Source organism: Mytilinidion resinicola (genome assembly GCF_010093595.1).
Source record: "Mytilinidion resinicola strain CBS 304.34 unplaced genomic scaffold BDZ99scaffold_8, whole genome shotgun sequence".
Taxonomy (NCBI): Eukaryota; Fungi; Ascomycota; class Dothideomycetes; order Mytilinidiales; family Mytilinidiaceae; genus Mytilinidion; species Mytilinidion resinicola.
Genome location: NW_022985444.1, coordinates 88,608 through 106,018, shown reverse-complemented (window position 1 = coordinate 106,018; position 17,411 = coordinate 88,608). Strand labels below are relative to the sequence as shown.

The 17,411-nt window shown below is 54.1% G+C and overlaps 6 protein-coding genes across 6 annotated transcripts; 3 read left to right on the top strand and 3 right to left on the bottom strand.

The window, feature by feature from the left end:
* Positions 1–64: 64 nt before the first annotated feature.
* On the bottom strand, positions 65–3,026 carry BDZ99DRAFT_285743 (Mis6-domain-containing protein). The gene is made up of 9 exons (XM_033714051.1): positions 2,942–3,026; positions 2,842–2,886; positions 2,415–2,790; positions 2,294–2,365; positions 2,106–2,229; positions 1,811–1,978; positions 1,487–1,759; positions 1,322–1,439; positions 65–1,273 (listed from the first exon to the last, which is right to left on the bottom strand). The coding sequence occupies exons 1-9, from the start codon at positions 2,961–2,963 to the stop codon at positions 318–320; spliced, it is 2,154 nt and encodes a 717-aa protein (XP_033577549.1). The 5' UTR covers positions 2,964–3,026; the 3' UTR covers positions 65–317.
* Positions 3,027–5,043: 2,017 nt separating this feature from the next.
* On the top strand, positions 5,044–5,547 carry BDZ99DRAFT_475502 (uncharacterized protein; the record flags this gene model as incomplete). Its single annotated transcript, XM_033721989.1, has 1 exon — positions 5,044–5,547. The coding sequence occupies one exon, from the start codon at positions 5,044–5,046 to the stop codon at positions 5,545–5,547; it is 504 nt and encodes a 167-aa protein (XP_033577548.1).
* Positions 5,548–6,304: 757 nt separating this feature from the next.
* On the bottom strand, positions 6,305–6,729 carry BDZ99DRAFT_386242 (uncharacterized protein; the record flags this gene model as incomplete). The annotated part of the gene is made up of 2 exons (XM_033715465.1): positions 6,305–6,498; positions 6,624–6,729. The coding sequence occupies 2 exons, from the start codon at positions 6,727–6,729 to the stop codon at positions 6,305–6,307; spliced, it is 300 nt and encodes a 99-aa protein (XP_033577547.1).
* Positions 6,730–7,186: 457 nt separating this feature from the next.
* BDZ99DRAFT_347894 (uncharacterized protein) lies at positions 7,187–7,537 on the top strand (the record flags this gene model as incomplete). Its single annotated transcript, XM_033714454.1, has 1 exon — positions 7,187–7,537. A coding segment is annotated over one exon (351 nt), but the record flags the coding sequence as incomplete, so codon positions are not given.
* A 1,245-nt stretch (positions 7,538–8,782) lies between these two features.
* BDZ99DRAFT_285545 (uncharacterized protein) lies at positions 8,783–11,707 on the top strand. Its single transcript, XM_033714049.1, has 4 exons — positions 8,783–8,971; positions 9,429–9,901; positions 10,061–10,636; positions 10,856–11,707. The coding sequence occupies exons 1-4, from the start codon at positions 8,849–8,851 to the stop codon at positions 11,412–11,414; spliced, it is 1,731 nt and encodes a 576-aa protein (XP_033577545.1). The 5' UTR covers positions 8,783–8,848; the 3' UTR covers positions 11,415–11,707.
* A 774-nt stretch (positions 11,708–12,481) lies between these two features.
* BDZ99DRAFT_441113 (AICARFT/IMPCHase bienzyme) lies at positions 12,482–15,295 on the bottom strand. Its single transcript, XM_033717750.1, has 9 exons — positions 15,190–15,295; positions 14,869–15,134; positions 14,704–14,784; positions 14,641–14,653; positions 14,172–14,587; positions 13,942–14,124; positions 13,575–13,892; positions 13,465–13,525; positions 12,482–13,417 (listed from the first exon to the last, which is right to left on the bottom strand). Exons 1-9 carry the CDS (start codon positions 15,212–15,214, stop codon positions 12,975–12,977), a joined length of 1,806 nt encoding a protein of 601 aa, XP_033577544.1. The 5' UTR covers positions 15,215–15,295; the 3' UTR covers positions 12,482–12,974.
* Positions 15,296–17,411: the final 2,116 nt, after the last annotated feature.

Genomic DNA, 17,411 nt, shown 5'->3' with positions numbered 1-17,411 from the left:
GAGAGCTTGAGCGATACTCGGAGAGATCAAGACGAAGACGAGAAAATTGAAGAAAGCCCGACCTACCATTTGCTAAAAGGTTACCCACACCAATTTCATTCCATCAAAGGAGATTGGCACCCTTCTAAGAACAAATGTCGACACCAACCACAGAATGGCCCTAGCCGCACAAGCAGCTAGCTCTTCACCAATCGAATCTCCGCATATCAAGCTCAGAGCCATGGTAATAGTCATGTTAGGGTTTGAACTAGTCACCAACCAAGCGTACCCTCTATGACGCCCGCACCCCATGCATACTACTCATCTACCCACCTCCTCTAAGCAATCAAAGCATCCAACTTCCCACTCTCCTCCTTCTTCAACCCACTCATCGTCGCAAACATCAAATCCCGCACCCCCTCACACCCCCTCTCCCCCAACCACTTGACCACAAACAACCGATACAGTTTCCAATTCACCGCAATCCCCCCGCTCTTCTCCAGCGTCAGGAGGCTCTGATTCGTAACCGGGCCCTGGTGCCTCACCTGATTTGAGCCCTGAGGAGTTCCTTCCTGCTCGCGGTCCCGCTTCGCGAGCACCTTCCCCTCCAACTCCCTCCACGCGGCCGCGGACAGCGAGGAGAAAAGCATTGAGCGGGTGAAGCCGAAAGACGAGTGCACCCCGTACCCCTTCTCGATCCCCCTCACATACTCATTGAGCGCGTTCCTTACTGCGTCGTCGATGAAACACCCCTTCGCATTCGCATCGGTCGTCAGCAGCGCGCGGCTCCTCCAGAGGTTATTGCATGTATCCATCAGATACCCGTTATACGTATTCGTCATCTCGTATGGATAGTACGCGCTGATCGGGGGCGTGTGCTCGTCGAACTTTCGCTTCAGGTTGGAGAGAATGGCGCAGAAGCGCGCGAGAGTGGCGAGGGAGGGGGCTGTGAGGAGGGAGTGGGTGAGGTGGGGCGGCGGGATGAGGATGGGGATGACATTTTCGAGGGAGGAGGTGGAGAGGATGGTGTGGAAGGTTAGAATAGCGGAGATGGTAGGCGAGGAGGGGAAGGGGGTGGAGGACAGGATAGAGAGGGAAAGGGTGGAGACGTGGGTGGTTAGGGCGGTGAAGTGAGGGAAGAGGGAGCGAGGAGGGGGGTTTGGTGCGATTGTGCAGGCGGAGGTGCTCCAGTTCCGGAGGATGTTGGTGTAGAGGTGGAGGAGTTTGGAGTGTGCGAGGGGGTTGTTAGCGATCAAAGCCGTTTCCGCAAGCTGGAGATGCGACTTGTAGACATCTAATCTGCGTTAGTTCCTGCTCGCCGACTTGGTTGGATGCCACTGACCATCGAATGGCTGCAGGGGGAGGTGCCCTAAAATGTCTACGATAACATCGTCGTCGCTAATACCATCCCATTGCGCTAGATAAGCTTTCAAGAACTCGTCCGCAATTGGAAGTATAGCCTGCTTCATTAGTACTTGGAGGCAGAAGCATGAGAGTGATTACTCACTTTGGTATTTCGTATTTGGTTGAGTAGTCCACGGATAATTTCCGAGCGTTGATCGGCGCCAGTTCCTAGTTGGGAAGACTCGTATACGTCCCACAAGCAGGCTTCAAGCCATAACTCTAGTCTCTTCGAAGCGATTTCAGAAGGTCGAAGAGCGAGATACTTCTGTAGAAGAGGATCTCTTAGATACGAGATCATTTGCCCGGGTAGCTCGATCCGGTCCAGCTTTTCGACGAAGTCGTCGACGTTATCGATCTCCTCTAGCGTCACCGATGTCTGGGCAAAATGTCAATAGTGATCGAGAAGCCATGGCAAAAGCTTGGTTACCTCTTTCGCGTGATACGTATGGACCTCCGGAATGAGCGAGATCTTGCTCCTCTTTGAGCCGTGGCGAAGGACTCGGAATCCGTTGTGCTGCTCTGCAGACCCATCGAGACTCCTCTCACCGGCTTCCTGGATGGCCAGAATCCGCGTCTTCCATTCTGGTGTGGGGTTCTTCTAAAATTAGCACGCAGAAGAGGATGAGATATTGGGGTTCATGCAGAACGATGGATGCGGAAGCTGCAAAGCAAGCGGCAATATGCATGGACTAGAGCAAAGGCAACAGGTGTTCAGCTCTTACCGGAGGGAACGAGTTTCGGGTGGTCGCGGCAGTGCCGACGATAATATCCGGGTAGTAGTCCTTGTATACGCGGAGAAGGCCCTGGAGGGCTGGCTCGTTTCCGATGCCGCGAGACAGCTCCAGTCTGAGATTCTGTCAGTAGCCGCTTAAGTCGTACGCGGATGTCGTGCAACCAAGATGCAACGTACAGCTGTTGGATCCTGAACGGCCTTACGTGCTTTCGCCGAGTAATCAGAGACAAAAGGTGGCAGAGTGATGTTCTGGAAGGTCAGCTGAGTTCGATACGAGGGTGCATGGGCTGCCTCTTACCTCAGACTGATCATATCGAGCATCCCAAAGAGGACGCCATATAGTCTTGACAAGACCTTGGCGTCTTCAAGCACCCCATAGGTGTTGATCAGCCATTTCACGAGGAGCACTTGGCTTGCGGGCGTAGGCTTCGTTCGAGCCTGGCCGAGTGACCCCACGATACGGATGGCGACGTCTGCGGAAACTCGCTGGGCGGGATACAGGTTCTTGATTAGAGTCGTTACACTCGTCTGGTCTAGATCGGTCTGCCTCGTTACTACGTCGACGATGCCGTCGAGGCTGACGGCATCGAGGCCGGCATCAAACGCATGGTAGCATATCGCGTCAACGGCGCCCTTCACTCTGGTCCTGCGCTGCTTTGCGGGCGTCGTCGATGCTGTTGCCGCGGGTTAGCGGCAGACGAAGAAGGGCACTGCAGACAACTCACCCCTCTGCAGTGCTTCAATGGCGTCGGGCAGGCTGAGGACGGGGACTACACGATACTGCATCAGCGCGTATATGCCGGCAGGTGGCACGAGTCCGCTCACCGTCGCTGGCCACCGAAGGCATTGCTCCCTGCTTTTTGCTTTCCAGATGCGATGCGGACACAGCGAGCCACGGGTCAGCGTTTTGTGGTGGTGGTGCGTAGGGCGACGCGTTGTCCAGCATGCGGCGCGTCGATATCAACCCATCCAACAGCCGAGCAGCTAGTCCGAGGCGGGCGCCAAGGACCAAGGGACGGTGAAAGTCGAGGGCTTCCCCACATGGTCGTCCATCGTCGGCCCCTCCCACGCTCTGGTGCCCCTCCCACGCCTCTTGTGCCGCCCCCTCCCCCATTCACCAACGACGGCCCATCGTCGACCTGCCCGCGCTCTCCCGCCCGCTGCCTCTGTCCGCCGCAGACACGACCAGGCCGCGACCCAGCACGATGCAGCCGCTCGTCGACGCATCGCCCTGCCCTCTCCCCGGCTCCTGTCCTCACGGCATGGAGCTGGCTCTCGCGCGGCGCGGACGACGTGCTGATGCCCATTGAGGGCCCTCTCTCGTGCAGCAGTCACTTGCATGCCGTCGCGGTCACTGGGCGCCCTCTGCAGGACGCTCGCCTGGCCGCACTGATTCAGAGAAAGCGAGCATGTTCGCGTTGCACAACCATCCTGCCCAAGTGCTGCCGTCGGTTGGCGCGGCCGCGCTCGAGATTGCAGCCCGTTGTGAGTGGCTGATGGCCTCGTATGAGTTCACTTTCTGTCCTTTGCTCTGCAGCAGACTCCTCACGCCCTTCCGCCCCCCCGGACTGCATTGCACAGCTCTCGAACCGCACCCCCCCGCGCACCTGGCCGCCGGACGTCAGGCGGATCGTCCGCATCGGTGCCATTCCCAGGTTTCTGGCCATATCGTGTCGTTCTGCATGGTATGAATGCTAATCTATCTCTGCATGCCGCGAGAGCCCTGGGCCAGACGCTCCGGGCCATGAGGATCGCCGCATTGTGTTCCTTCAGGTCGACCTGAGGGCTCCCGAGCATCGCTGCCCTCTCACTGTGCCATCGCCAGTTTCCGTTTTCTAACGGCATTCGCACACGAGCTGCTCCAGGATGACTCTGGTCCCGGAGACCCCACCCATGTCAGCTCCAACGGCCCGTTTGCTGGCAAGCTGGCCCAATCCAGCACCCTTTGAGACCACCGCTCTGCAGGCCTTCTCACACGAATCCTGCTGGTGTGACCCCTCTTCGCCCGACAGCAATTAGGCCGGGCAAGCAACGACCTCGGATCTGCTGCCATTGCCGTTCTTCCGTGCCCTCACTGGCGGAGGCAGTAAGTCTTGCTTTTTCATCGGCCTGTATAGCGTGGGTCTCCGCAACATCTCGTACAACTTCATACCCTCCCCTGCCGTACCACTACATAGCATCGTTTCCAATACTACTATCTATATTTGAAGACTCGCCGATCCTCGTTACTCTGCGGATCTAAGCTCTCATCGTGAGGCTATCGTCCCAATCGCCGTTTCTTGATCGCCGTTCTTGATTCTACTTGAAACCTCATCCGTCGACACACTGACGGATTGCGGTTGAGACTCTGCACGGTTCATATCCGTATATACTGGTGTATTGCTTTCAAACAACTCACGCTAGTGTTGTCTATATTTTGATACCCGCGGCTTCCACCACATTTCCCCATTGGGATCGGCGAACCCTCTAGCTCCCATTGGCGCAACCAATTGTTGCCTGTGTCCGTGGATCTGTACAACCTCGATAGTTGAACTCATAGTCTCGAGCTTTCCAGCCTAGATGTTTTGGCATCTATTAGGACTATCTGCTATTGAAAGATCCGGACACCGAGTATCGAACTCCACTTCTTATCTATATATCTTATTTCCATCCACCACATAACTTTCCACGGCCATTTACCGAAGGCCACGACTCAACTTAAACACTCGAAACCCCTTCATCATCCAAAAAACCTCGACCCCTGTCTCATCGACTCCTCTCTCATCAACCCCATAACCACCCTCAATAGCATGGGCGAACAAAAATACCGCACCCTAATCTCGCCCACCCGCTCCACCACCACTTTCTCACCCTCAACCCTCTCATCCCTCATCCGCCAAACCTCCCTCTCAGGACCCCCACCAATCTCCGGAGTAGCCCTGCGCAGCATGTCCCCCCCCACCGCGACCCTCCTCCACGGCACCACCGCGGCCCTGCACGCCCTCCACCCCGCCGCCTTCCTCGTCCTCTTCACCCCCGTCGTCCCGCCGCCCCCCTCGCCCGCCGCGTCCCCGCCGCACACGGACCCCTTCGAGCCGCTCGGCCGCGCCCTCGCCCAGCGCCACGCCCGCATCCGCCACGTGCCCTACGTGCCCGCCGTCGGCATGACGGACACGCACCTCGCGTTCCTGCGGCACGCGGGCGCCGTCGTGGTGGTGGTTGTCGTTAGCAGCGAGGAGGATGGCAAGGGGGCCGGGGGGCAGTGGGAGTTTGCGAGAGGGGTGGTGGCGCAGAAGGCCGGGGTGGAGGAGCTGGGGGATGTGCCGGTTTGTTTGGTGCTTGTGGGCGGGGATGGGCGGGGGAGGGAGTTTGGGGAGTTTGGGGGGGTGGTTTGGACGAGGGAGTATGGGGAGGGAGCATTGAGGGAGGTGGCGGGGGTGATGGTTGGGTAGATGTGATCTGTGGAGGAAGGGACTGGATTGAGCAAGCGAGTTGGGGGAAGGAGAGGGAGAGGAGGTTCTGTGGTGAGCAAGTAAGAACTGGGTTTTTAGAGGTTGGAACAGTGTTCTGGGTGGGTATACAGATGGGGTTCAGTCAAGAGCGCTGGCGGTTATGGGTTATATACAGAGGTTGGGGTTTATATTGTACAGGGATAGCATCTCGATTCTCGTTCATGTAGCGCGCGGTCCGATTTCTTCTGCCAATGCTGATTCAGTAATAAAGGCGGGGTGGCTGGATTGGTTTGGGTACATAGACTTGCTGCATATAACCGGTTGAGCGCAGTTTTTGGAGAGCTTTCGGTCAATCAATCTAACCATGCGGCGTTCACATGCTCCATCTTCCAAGTACCACCGTGACGAATTTGAGAACAAGTTCAGGCTCTTGGAAGACATGTCCACTCCTCAATTCCTTGGCTCAGGATTACATTAGGTATTGCTGCACTCTCGTATCCCTCCTGACTTACTCTTACAACCTCCGAATCGTGTCTTCAGAACGAAACGCCCATGCGCTCAGTACCCCAATCATGCCCTAACACGCTCTCCCATATCACGCTCAATGCTACACGCTCTAGCTCTAGCCACCTATGAACGACCCTCGTATCCCATGCCTCGTCGTCCTCGCTATTTTACATGACCTCCATCTTTCTACCCTTTCCCTTTCGCGCTCCAGGCCACTTCCAGCCCTCTCCTCGCGCTGTGACTCGCTCCCTTATGCCTCCATAAGTCCCCGTCCTCGTCCGCTCAGCGGGCTTGCAAAGCCTGGCGTCTCTTTCGCGCCCGTCGCGCTGGTATCGTCCCCGCCCCAGTAGTAGAACGCGCGCCGCGCGAGCAGCGAGAGATGTTCGGGCAGATATAAAGAGGCGGCAATGATGATCATGGAGAGGAAGAGGAAGAGGAAGGAGTCTACTATGAGTTAGCGCTGTTCCGCTGCATTGCACCAAGACAACCTCCCGCCCGAGTTCTGGGTAAAGAGGCGGTAAAGTTGAGTAGGGGATTGAGGGGTTGGGTTTGGGGGCTTCAAGACGTACTGAAGATGAACTTCTCCGTCGGCGTGAGCATGTACAGCGAGAACGTGACCTCATATTGGTAGCGCTTGCGCTGTAGCCAGCGGAGGAGAGAGGAAGGGTACAGCATTGCGGTGAGGAGGAGGGTCGTGGCGGCGGCGAGGAGGATGAGGGTTGCGGTGGAGGTTGTGTCGAGCATGGCTGGATACAAATTGGGTATGCGCGCGGGTTGCGAGGGTCTTGGGGCGTGATATAGTGGAGAGACTTTGGAAGGGGTTGCTTTGGGGAGTGCCCGGAGCTTTCATGACGGGAGAGACACGCGGAAAAGCGTCCATGCGCCGCGTCCTGCCGAGAGGTCCGCTGTTGGATTTTATAGAATATGCGACGCGATAAATACGAATCTACAATACAATTCTGCACTGTTTCAGCTACTTCTTCAATCATGATCGCAGCATAGCCCTCGTATACAGGTCTCTGGGCCTCAACAATTCGCAATGCCACCCACAACCCTGCTCCGCCGCTTTCCTCTCCTCCGCCAACCAACCCTCCACCTCTCCCACCTCCGACCCTTCAGCACTACCCTCTCTCTCCCCTCCAAGCCCCTCCCGCCGCGGCTCGTCATACCCGAAAATGATATAATCGAGAACTTCCTCAAAGGCAGCGGGCCGGGTGGGCAGAAGATCAACAAGACCTCTTCCGCCGTGCAACTCAAGCACATCCCAACCGGCATAGTCATTAAATGTCAGGATACGCGGTCCAGGAGTCAGAACCGGAAGGTGGCGCGCAGGTTACTCTCGGAGAAAATAGAGGAGTTGGAGCTAGGGGAGGGCGCGCGGACGGCGGTGAAGGCGAGGGAGAAGAGCAAAAAGAAGGCCAGTGGGGACAAGAAGAGGCGGAGGAAGTATAGAGCGTTGGCTGGGGAGAAGGGGGAGGGGAAGGGGGAGCAGAGCGAGGAGGGGCTATATGGGGAGGAGTTTGGGGAAGAAGAGGTGGATGTGGAGGTTGAGGTACGAGCTACAGAGTACGCCAATGGTGGGAAGCGCGGTGCTGAGGAAGCGGTTGAACAAATAAGGAAGAAGTCTTGAAGGGTCACTGGGTCATCGGATACTACAATCAGACACTCGGGATGGATCATGGTGATGTGACGGCTATTAAGGGTGTTCGCGATGCGTCAACGGTTGGGAGGCGTTTTCAGGGACCCAATACCCAACAAGAGTACACGCAGCAATTTGCGGGCGCGAAGGAACACAGCATCATATAAGCTCTATGTACGACGGCCAAGATGTGCTCAGAAGAAGAAAAGGGCGGAACGTAGAGATATTGGTGACTCCGGAGCTTCACGAGGGCACCAGCGTGGTGGCATTAAGCCATCTTTGGCTGTTGATATGGAGCCACGCAGTTGAAGGACATTGCGCAAAGAAAGAAGTCGAAAGTAGGCTGGCAGATATATTTCCAGAGGATTCGAGGCTGGCTCGTGGCCTCAACCAGCAGAGTTTTCACCAACTCTAGAAGCGCGGTGTTCAGTGCGCATCAAATATACGACGGTTTGCAGCTCAATGTAATTACTAGACGCACAAGTGATATCCTCCTAGAATGAGAGACCTGATGGACAGCAAGACAACGCAGAGCAGGTGGACTTTCTTCACTCGTTGGAGACCATCAGCAGCGAAACGCCACAGCAAAGTAGACAGCTTGGCACTCAATCGTCATATGGTGAGACGATGATGATGCTGACGATGATAATCGAGGCTCTTCTTCAACATCCTGCACAAGGCAAGAGGATCAATGAAAAGGTTGTGCCATGAGGCGGCGGGCCAGCAAAAATTACGCCAGTGAAGCCCCCGAAGGAGATTCATAGTAGCCCATCGCCGCGGTGTGCAATGCAGGATAGTCTACCAGATCAGCCGAATTCATGAGCTCGGTGATCCCAACAAGGTAAGTATGGGGGAGAGACGAGGAAGGAGCGACCGGGCAGCGAGCTTATATACCGCATTTTGCAGGATTCGCGCTAGTGAAGGTGGGCCTCACGTGCTAATAACATTAGGCACCCACGCACCACGCTGGGCAGGAAAAAGGTGGCACCCGGGCTTGCTTCAACTAGAGTGCCACTTGTTTTATGCCCCGCGTGGGGACTTCGGCCTCGTCACTTCCGTCACTCCTGTTCGTTCCTCGCATCACAGCATCACAGTATCACAGCATCACAGCATCAACCTTTCAGCTTTGTCCTCTGAGATGACTGCCCACCAGCCATGGCAGACCGAGGACGCCCATTCCAGGAGGTTTCGGTGAGGTCCATCGTGGGTCAAAATGGCTCCGAGAGATTTGAGTACGACGACAAGCCAGAGAGGGTCTCCGACTGGCGTGTTAATCTGGTAAGCCTCTCTTCTCTCGTTGTACATACATTGTCAGGCCTGTTAGCTTCTTGCTGCCACTGTTTGGAGTGCTTCGATTCATTTTTGTATCTCTGAATATCATCATTTTGAACGCCCTGCACACTCTGTGGGCCACCTGAAATGGTGGCGCACTACGACACGGGGCATGGCAAAGGTGGCACACTAATTCTAGAACAAGCTGCTTTTGTGTACACCTGTCTGCTACTGTTTGGGGTGCTTCAGCGAAGTCTCAGGGATTGGAAGCAAACAGGTGTACACACCGGCCGAGTACTTGATGAGTACCGGCCGAGTACTTGATGAGTACCGGCCGAGTACTTGATGAGTACCGGCCGAGTACTTGATGAGTGTGCCACTTTTGTCATGCTCAGCGTTACTGCTCCCCTTCCTCTCCTGCTGCCGAGACTGGTCTTCCACCATCGACGCTAACAGCTTGAAGACCGCACTTTCGAAAGTGCACAACCTCTATTTCCTTGCTTGTTCCGAAGAGATACATGTCCATCGCCCAACGTTTCCCGAACAGAGACTGTCTAGCAAACCTCTTTTGAAGCTTGGTCTGCCCGTGACTAGGCCAGGTCTACGAGGCTACCTTGACCCCCACCATCCGCACTCGGCGAACCGTATTCTGCTCGACTTTCTCGGTCACGAGGAAGCGCTTCTAGTTGCCTGTGATGATGGGGACGTGATCGGATTCTTCGTCAAGGATATCCTAAAGCATGAGCCCCACGACACCACCGTTCCAAACGACATTTGTTTGGTCCGCCCTTTCTTCCATACGAACGTTGCAAAGAGCGCTTGGGGCTTGGCTATCCATAGCGAAGCTCGGTTAATTGCTGTCAGTGCAAACACCCGCAAGGTTAGCGTGTTCGTGTTGGCGCTCAGCCCGTCCGCAGAATCTTTAGCTTTAGATCCGTAAGAGCTTCCTCTCTTTCTATGTACACCTGCTTGCCACTGTCTAAAGTCCCTCGATGGATCTAGATGAATTTTAGCTCTATCGTTTGGAGCGATCTGTAGACTTGCTGGGCCGCCTCAGACAGCAGCAAACAAATGTACATTCTAACAAATCCCCAGGGCCCGAAGCTATGAAAGGAAATTGGAATCAGCAGACATGGGCGACAACATCCCGGCCGTCCACTTCAACAACACCGGTTCGGATCCAAAGGGCCAATGGATTTTGTGTAGTACGATTGCCGGGCAAGTCTTCGTCTGGGATACTCACCGGACACCGTTTTACGCCGAGCGTCTCAGTCTCGGCTTTTGCTTTGGCGTCTTGCATGAGCCAACGCAACCTGCTCAGTGCACGTGCTTTGACCAGCACGGTTATCCTCACGCTCTCTGGAACTCAGTATTCCTAGATCCTCGGTCGTTCAAAAAGACTCATCTAATTGAAGTAACCCTTGGCACTTCCAAAGTCTCCAAGTCTCATTGGTTCTGGGACATCTCGGCGAGCAAGCTCAACATTCCCGGAGGCCAAAAGCTCCTTAGCAGCCCCAGTCCTCGTACTCCTGCTCCTGCCTCTGCAACGGTGGCTGTTGACAACAACACCGGCGTTACGTTCAATCTTGACTCTCAATGGATGCACGACGATGATTCTCTTGAGGAAGAGGAAGAAATTGTTGCCTCCGATGCCGCAACTGGCCAACCGAGGTAAGTTTAACTTTCAAGCTATGTACACTTCTCTGCAGCTGCTTAGGGTAGCCTGTCGAGTTTACCAGTCGATCAAAATGCGGGACTTCCGTCCGAATCGGGCTTCTGAAAATACCGTGAGGCACCACAAGCGGTGGCAGAGAAGTGTACGAATCCCCACGATGAGACACAATACTATCGCTCCATATAAAGAAATAACTATTCACTAACGTGTCCTAGGCGCCGTTTCTATATGCAACACCTAATCTCGGACGGTGGCCGTACATCTTCATCCAACTCGCACTGCCCCGTCCTTATTGTTGCCAAAAAGGACCTATTCCTAGTGCAACCACTCACCTCCGAGGCTACGTCTCCGCCCGTCATCGTATTACATAACCCTCTTGCTCAAACTCAGAGCCAATTTCCAAAGTCACGAGACCGAATGTGCTTTTTTGAGCAAATACCCGAGCTCGGCGTGGTCATCGTTGCGTCAAGCATCGGCCGCGCCGCCGTCATAACTTTGACCCAATATAACGAGCTCGACGACAAAGAACTCCCACAGCCCGTGTACGGCTTCCGGCTCGATCATCTTCTCCCATTTCCAGAACAAGAGAAGGATGGCTGGCGCCGTGGGTGGATGCTCGGCATTGCGGTCAGCCCTTTGCAGGGTATGTTGGGCACGGAGGGGGTACGTCGCTGGCGGCTTATACTCTATTATGCGGATCATACGGTTTTAGCGTATGAGATTGGCAAGATTCGTGAGCCGCGAAACCGGGGCGTCGAGGCTCTAGTAATTTAGTTTTCGCAAGGAGGGGTTGAAGCTTTTGTGGTTTAAATCTCACGATGAGGGAGAGAGAGGGAGCTTCTAGTCTTTCGTTCGGCATAAATACCCCTGAGCGCCTTCGACCTTTCTTTTTAGAAAGCCTTGCCAAAAGTTTTGGCACACACTCACCACCGTTGGAGGTTCTTTAGTGCATTTGAAAAGCTGTTGTACGATGTAAAATTCTGAACAGCGTAAATCAGAGAGCTATCACACGCTGACAGCACCGCCTACTTGCCGGTATTTGTAGTGCTTCAGCGCCGCATCGTAAATCGGGACAAGATGAAAAAGACCGCAACGGTGGTCAGGTTGTTTGGGAAACAAGCAAATCCACCCCAATCTACTTCAATCAGCTTCCAATTCGACTCCAATTCACCGTCCCGATGATATCTTAGGAGGTTTCCAACTTCAACGTCTTATTCACCAGCCACCAAGCAACACTTTACTCTACCTAGCTTATCAAACATTGAAAGCACTGCGTATTTACTAATTATGGGTCATTTCTATAGAAAGACCCAACGCTGCATGGCACAGACGGCCTATCCTATCCAGGTGCGGAAATGGAATGAACGCTGAGTCGAGACTCGACTTCTCCCTTCTGCGATTTTCGTTTGGGGAACGCGACTTCTATCCCTCGTTCATTATCGGTGTCGTCCGCTCGGAGCTTCGTCACATGATCCACACGTGCCGTTGGTCTTGGCGCTCCGGAATATGCTATAAATATATAATTTTTGGGGTAAGCCTTCTTCATGATGAGAGTGCGTTTATTTTTCGAGGAGCAACATCCTATGTCAGTCATCTCATGGGCGCTTGTTGCGCAGTGGTACAACCGAAGTCTTTCGCCCACCCATGAGAGGGATCAGAGTTGCGGGGTGATGCAAAAATCTGCGAAATACCTCGTGATGGAGCTAGCTCTAAGTAGAAACACAAGATGATGATGTTGATCAACTCCCTTGCAATCACTGGCCATTATCATGTCAACGAGAAAATATCGGGCCAAGAAAGATGACACTAAAGTTTTGCTCTAAGGAACACCGCCGAGCGGGCATTAGCAGTAAGGTATCGCGATGATCAGCAGAGAAACGATGCGTTGATCAGCACACAAAACTCCCATGAACATCGTCTTCATCTGCTGACGGCTTCACCAGACCATGAGAAATTTGCTCTGAGGTAGGTTGATCTCCCCTAACTTCCACCAAGCTCACTCAGTCTCGCCGGAACATCCATCGCTGGATAATTCTGGGTGTTTCGAAACCCGAGAAAGTGGTCTCTATAGGGGTCATGAATTTGGGAGGTTAAGGCATGAATTTATACTTGCTTTCCGCCCCAGTTACGTGAAAATGTACGCGTCTTCCGCTTCCCATGCCCTCGACACCGCTGGTCCATAGTCGCTGAGAAGTCGGAGTGAGTGGCATGGGATCACTAGTTCATACAAGGTAAGGCAATCATGAATCATTGCTACCTCCTGAATTTTGGTATTTTACCTTTTAACCTCATGCACTTATCTAGCATCCTACAGTCCTCGATGTACCCTCTTCCTTAGTGGTGGAACAACCGAATCGGTTGCTCGACAAACGTGATCCCCAACTTCTCCGCCGCTTCCATAACCACCCCATCATTCTGGCTCCCCGTCGGCGCCGCAAGGTACTTGACCCCACTCCGCGCCGCGCGATACACGTTATCCACGAACGGGAAAAATGCATCGCTGCTCAGCGCCACCTCGCTCAACTTCCCGAGGAACTCTTTCCTCTCTTCAGCTGTGAACGCCTTCGGCACATGGCCGGGCTCGAAGTTGGCCTCGAACTCGTCGAGCTCGGGGCCTGGAGCGGTGGGGATGGAGCCAGAGCAGAGGAGGTCGATGGCGTTGGATTTCGAGGGGCGCTTGGTGCCTTTCTTGAAGGTGAGACCGAGGGTGCGCTCATGGAAGCGGAGCCACCAGTTGTCGGCTTTGTCGCCAGCGAGGCGGGTGCAGTGGATGCGGGCTGTGAATGTTAGTAAGGGAGAGGGAGAGGGGAAGAGTAGGACTTACATTGTTGGCCGGCGCCTAGGCCGATGACCTGGCCGTTGAGGGCGTAACATACGCTGTTAGACTGGGAGGTGTTAGTTGTGGTTCAATTTAAAGTCTACGAATTGGCTTACCTGAGTGTACTTCAGCGCAATGGTGGCGACGGTCAAGTCCCGAAGTGCTGATTCGGATAGCGGTGCGGAGTCCTTGGGGGTTATGATGGTGTTGAAGGTGTCGGATGGCGAGATGTGAGCGTCGTTGCGTTGCTGTCGCAAGTTGATCCCGTAGACCGACCGCGTCTCGGTGGCAGGCGGGTCATACTCGGGGTCCATCTGGAGAACCAGGTACTTGCCGCCCTTCTTCTTCTTGAGTATCTCGAGCGCTTCGGCAGAGTAGCTTGGTGCGATGACACCGTCCGAGACTTCGCGGCTGATGATCTTTGCTGTTGGAAGCTATGATGTGTGAGTAATTAGTACCGAAAAGAGGAATTGGAGGGCATACATCGACTTCCGACGATAGTGCGATCATGTCGCCGAAGCTTGACATACGGTCGGCTCCACGGGCACGAGCATAAGCTTGAGCGAGACCAGACTTCTCGATGCCCTCGATGTCGTCTACCATATAAACCTTCCTCTCAACATCATTCAGAGGCACGCCAATGGCAGCGCCTGCCGGCGAGACGTGCTAGGGAGAAGTAAGCATGAGGTTTTGGGCGAGAGGGGGGTAAATACCTTGAAGCTCGTAGCAGCAGGGTAGTTCAGAGCCTGAGTGAGCTCCTTCACCAACGGCCACGCATTGAGAGCATCAAGCAAGTTGATATACCCCGGGGATCCACATAGAACCTTGAACGGTAGTGCCGAGTCCTTCATGAAGACAGCAGCCGGCTTCTGGTGTGGGTTCGCGCCGTATCGCAATGCCAGCTGCTGGTCACCACCTCCAGCATACTTCTTCCGGAAGAAGTCCGAGATTGCGGTGTCGTAGTCCGCGGTCTGCTCAAACGCCTTAAGAGCGTAAAGCTGCCTGCTCTTCTCTGACACGTCGCCCTCCTTCTCTAGCTCCGTGAGGAAGTCGTGGTAGTCTTTGGGGTCGCTAATGATGGTAACGCGGGAGTGATTCTTTGCAGCGGCTCGGAGCAATGTGACGCCACCTGTACGAAAGTGCGGTCAGTTTCAGGCCAGAATCGTGCTCGGGGGAAACTACCTATGTCGATCTCCTATATGATATTAGATAGTCGCTTCATGTATTGGGTAGATATATCCGCACCTCCACAGCCTCGGGTATCGTGACATTGATCTTCGCTACGGTCTCGGAGAACGGGTATAGGTTGCAGACAACGAAGTCAATCTGACGGTCCCGCGCGTTAGCCCATATCGTCCGAAATGCGATTTGTAGCCTTTCGAGATGCGTTTCTCGGCCCAGATTGCTGACCTTGTCAATGCTGTTCTCGGCCAGATCCTTCGAATCCGAGTCAAGGTTCCTTGCCAATATGCCCCCATGAACCGCCGGGTGTAGTGTCTTCACTCGTCCTCCCAACATCTCTGGCGCCTTCGTAATGCTCGATACGTCTTCGACGGGGAAATTGGCTTCGCGGATCATTTTGGCGGTGCCGCCGGACGCCAGCATCTTGACGCCACGGTCCTGGAGGCCCTTGGCCAGGTCGAGGAGGCCGGTCTTGTCATAGACGGAGAGGATGGCTATACGATATTAGCAACGTGTGCAGCGGAAGGAATATCGTGTAGGGTTCCATGCCAGTCTTTTGCCCGTTGGAAGGCATTGTGAGGGTGCTGAGCTTGTAACTCTCTACGGAGGCTGGACACTTGAAAGAAGTGCAAAAGAAGGGACGGGAAGAGGATTGATGCTTCGTAGAATATGGCTGCGGTCACGGATCGACCAAAAGATTTTTGCCCCACTTGACGCTGCTTCTGCCCCTCCTGTCCGTCCTGTCCGAACTTCGCAGCCTTGCATAGAATACGCGTCACTCGTATTGAAAATATCAGCCAATTAGCTTGTCACAAGGGCGCATTATGTGAGAGTTCCTTGGGGTCCTATGGGTCCTATATTCACAGCTAGTCCTGGAGACATCGAGTCCCATGGTCCTGTTTTCAGTCCCTCAAGTTTGTATAGCGTATTGCAAAGGTCTTCTCCCTATACTTCGTATATGAGTCTCGTGTGCACGGGCCGTGGATTGCCGAGAATCTTCAGACAGCACCGCGCATGAACATTGCACTGATCTCAATACATCTTCATCGCATCTCAGGGCAGGAAGAGCATCACACCAATCGTAGGGGAGCTGGTTCCATAGCCTTGCCGGTCGCTGTTGGAAGTCTTGATTGACCGTGTAGCAAAGGGTAATGTGAGTTAGAGCATTCCATGTCTGGTCCCCCACCCACTCGTCGATCCCATGGGATAGCAGGTAGCTAACCTTACGAGAGTCAAGACAGTAGAGAGCGTGCTTGAAAGCCGTCTGACCGTTGACGCTGACGATGGCTATTCCGTGCAATCCCGCCCAAAGAATCCGATGGTGATTTTGGTTTGTTCGCATCCAGCTATTGAGAGTAGCTGGGTCCGACTTGAGGTGCTTGGCGATTTCGAGCGTGAGCTCATCCGGCAAGGCATCCAGGCGAGCTCGCGCCATAGCGCGTACGTAGTGTGCGTGTACTAGTAGAGATGGTGGAGGATGGATGCTGTGGGGTGGTAGGGTGGTGAGGAAAAGCCAAGCTCATGTTGATATATACCCGTTGGAAGCAAAAGCGAGCGCCACGTGACTAGAAAGCACAATGATGGCCTTCCAAAGCTGCATGTCAGCATCGCACTCGTAATATGCTATAACAGGCCTTTACATATCAAAAAGCATGTTCACTCATCTTCAGACGGTCACTGAACTGATATACTCAAGCATGGCATGTGCGGTTGGCCTTGCTGCAGATGACTTCAAGTAGAACCCTTACTCGAATGCAGCAGCGCTGCTGGCCACTCCAAGTTCTCCTCCTCAATGCCCCGGGTCTTCCTTGTGTTCCTTTCAGTTCGACATGCTCGGACCGTGTAACCAATCAGAGAATTCATGACTCGCACATCCCTAACGTCCGTCCCTAGGTCGCGGAAAACCCACCGTGCCGGAAAATATGAGGGGTACTTTGACTTCAAACAGCTCAGACTCTGTGCACACATCGAGATTTCCCATAATTCTATATAAATAGTGTACTGTAGCCACTCCTAAACATTCAAAACACCTCCTACCTAAAAATTACGTTCGCGTTGTTGCCTTCGCGTCTAATTTGCGGAGAGCCTTCTTTCATAGCGTAACCGAATTCCGTCGCCACAGCACCACTATCGAGCTCCCATCACTCCTAATGCTCATAAAAGGGCCTTATCCGAGCCTTAGAACCTCGCTGCCATACTAGGAAGTCGTCATCAGCCTTGTGGCTGCTGTCGCACGCAAATTCATGCAAGGTCGCTACCCTGGTCGGCACTTCTGGTCGGAAGCAATTACTAATCCAGCTAGACAAAACGACCCCGCACGTCTAACATAAGCATCGTGATGTAATTTACTTATGTCACCCAGCAAGCCAAGCTTGTGGCTGTAAACGTGTGGCTAATTAGGGCCTTAGTACCCCCCCTTGGGTACCCAGGCACTATAGCCTGGGCACGTGATCTGTCACGGTACCAGAAGGTACTTCTCTGACTTACCACAGCTTGAGCTGACAAAGAGAGTGGCCGGTGCGGGTCGGCCGTCCTCGTATATGGTGGCAAAATCTAGTAGCAAACTCCTCTCAGCACTGTCAAGTACGACTAGTCAGCATGCTTATCTACTTCTGTAGCACGTGATGATGCGGCTGAGCCTCCTTTGCACTGCCTTTACACAGCCTTTACACAGCCTTTACACAGCCTTTACACAGCCTTTACACAGCCTTTACACAGCCCACCATCATAATACATAGAGCGCTACCATCTCCCCTGCAACCCCGTAGCCG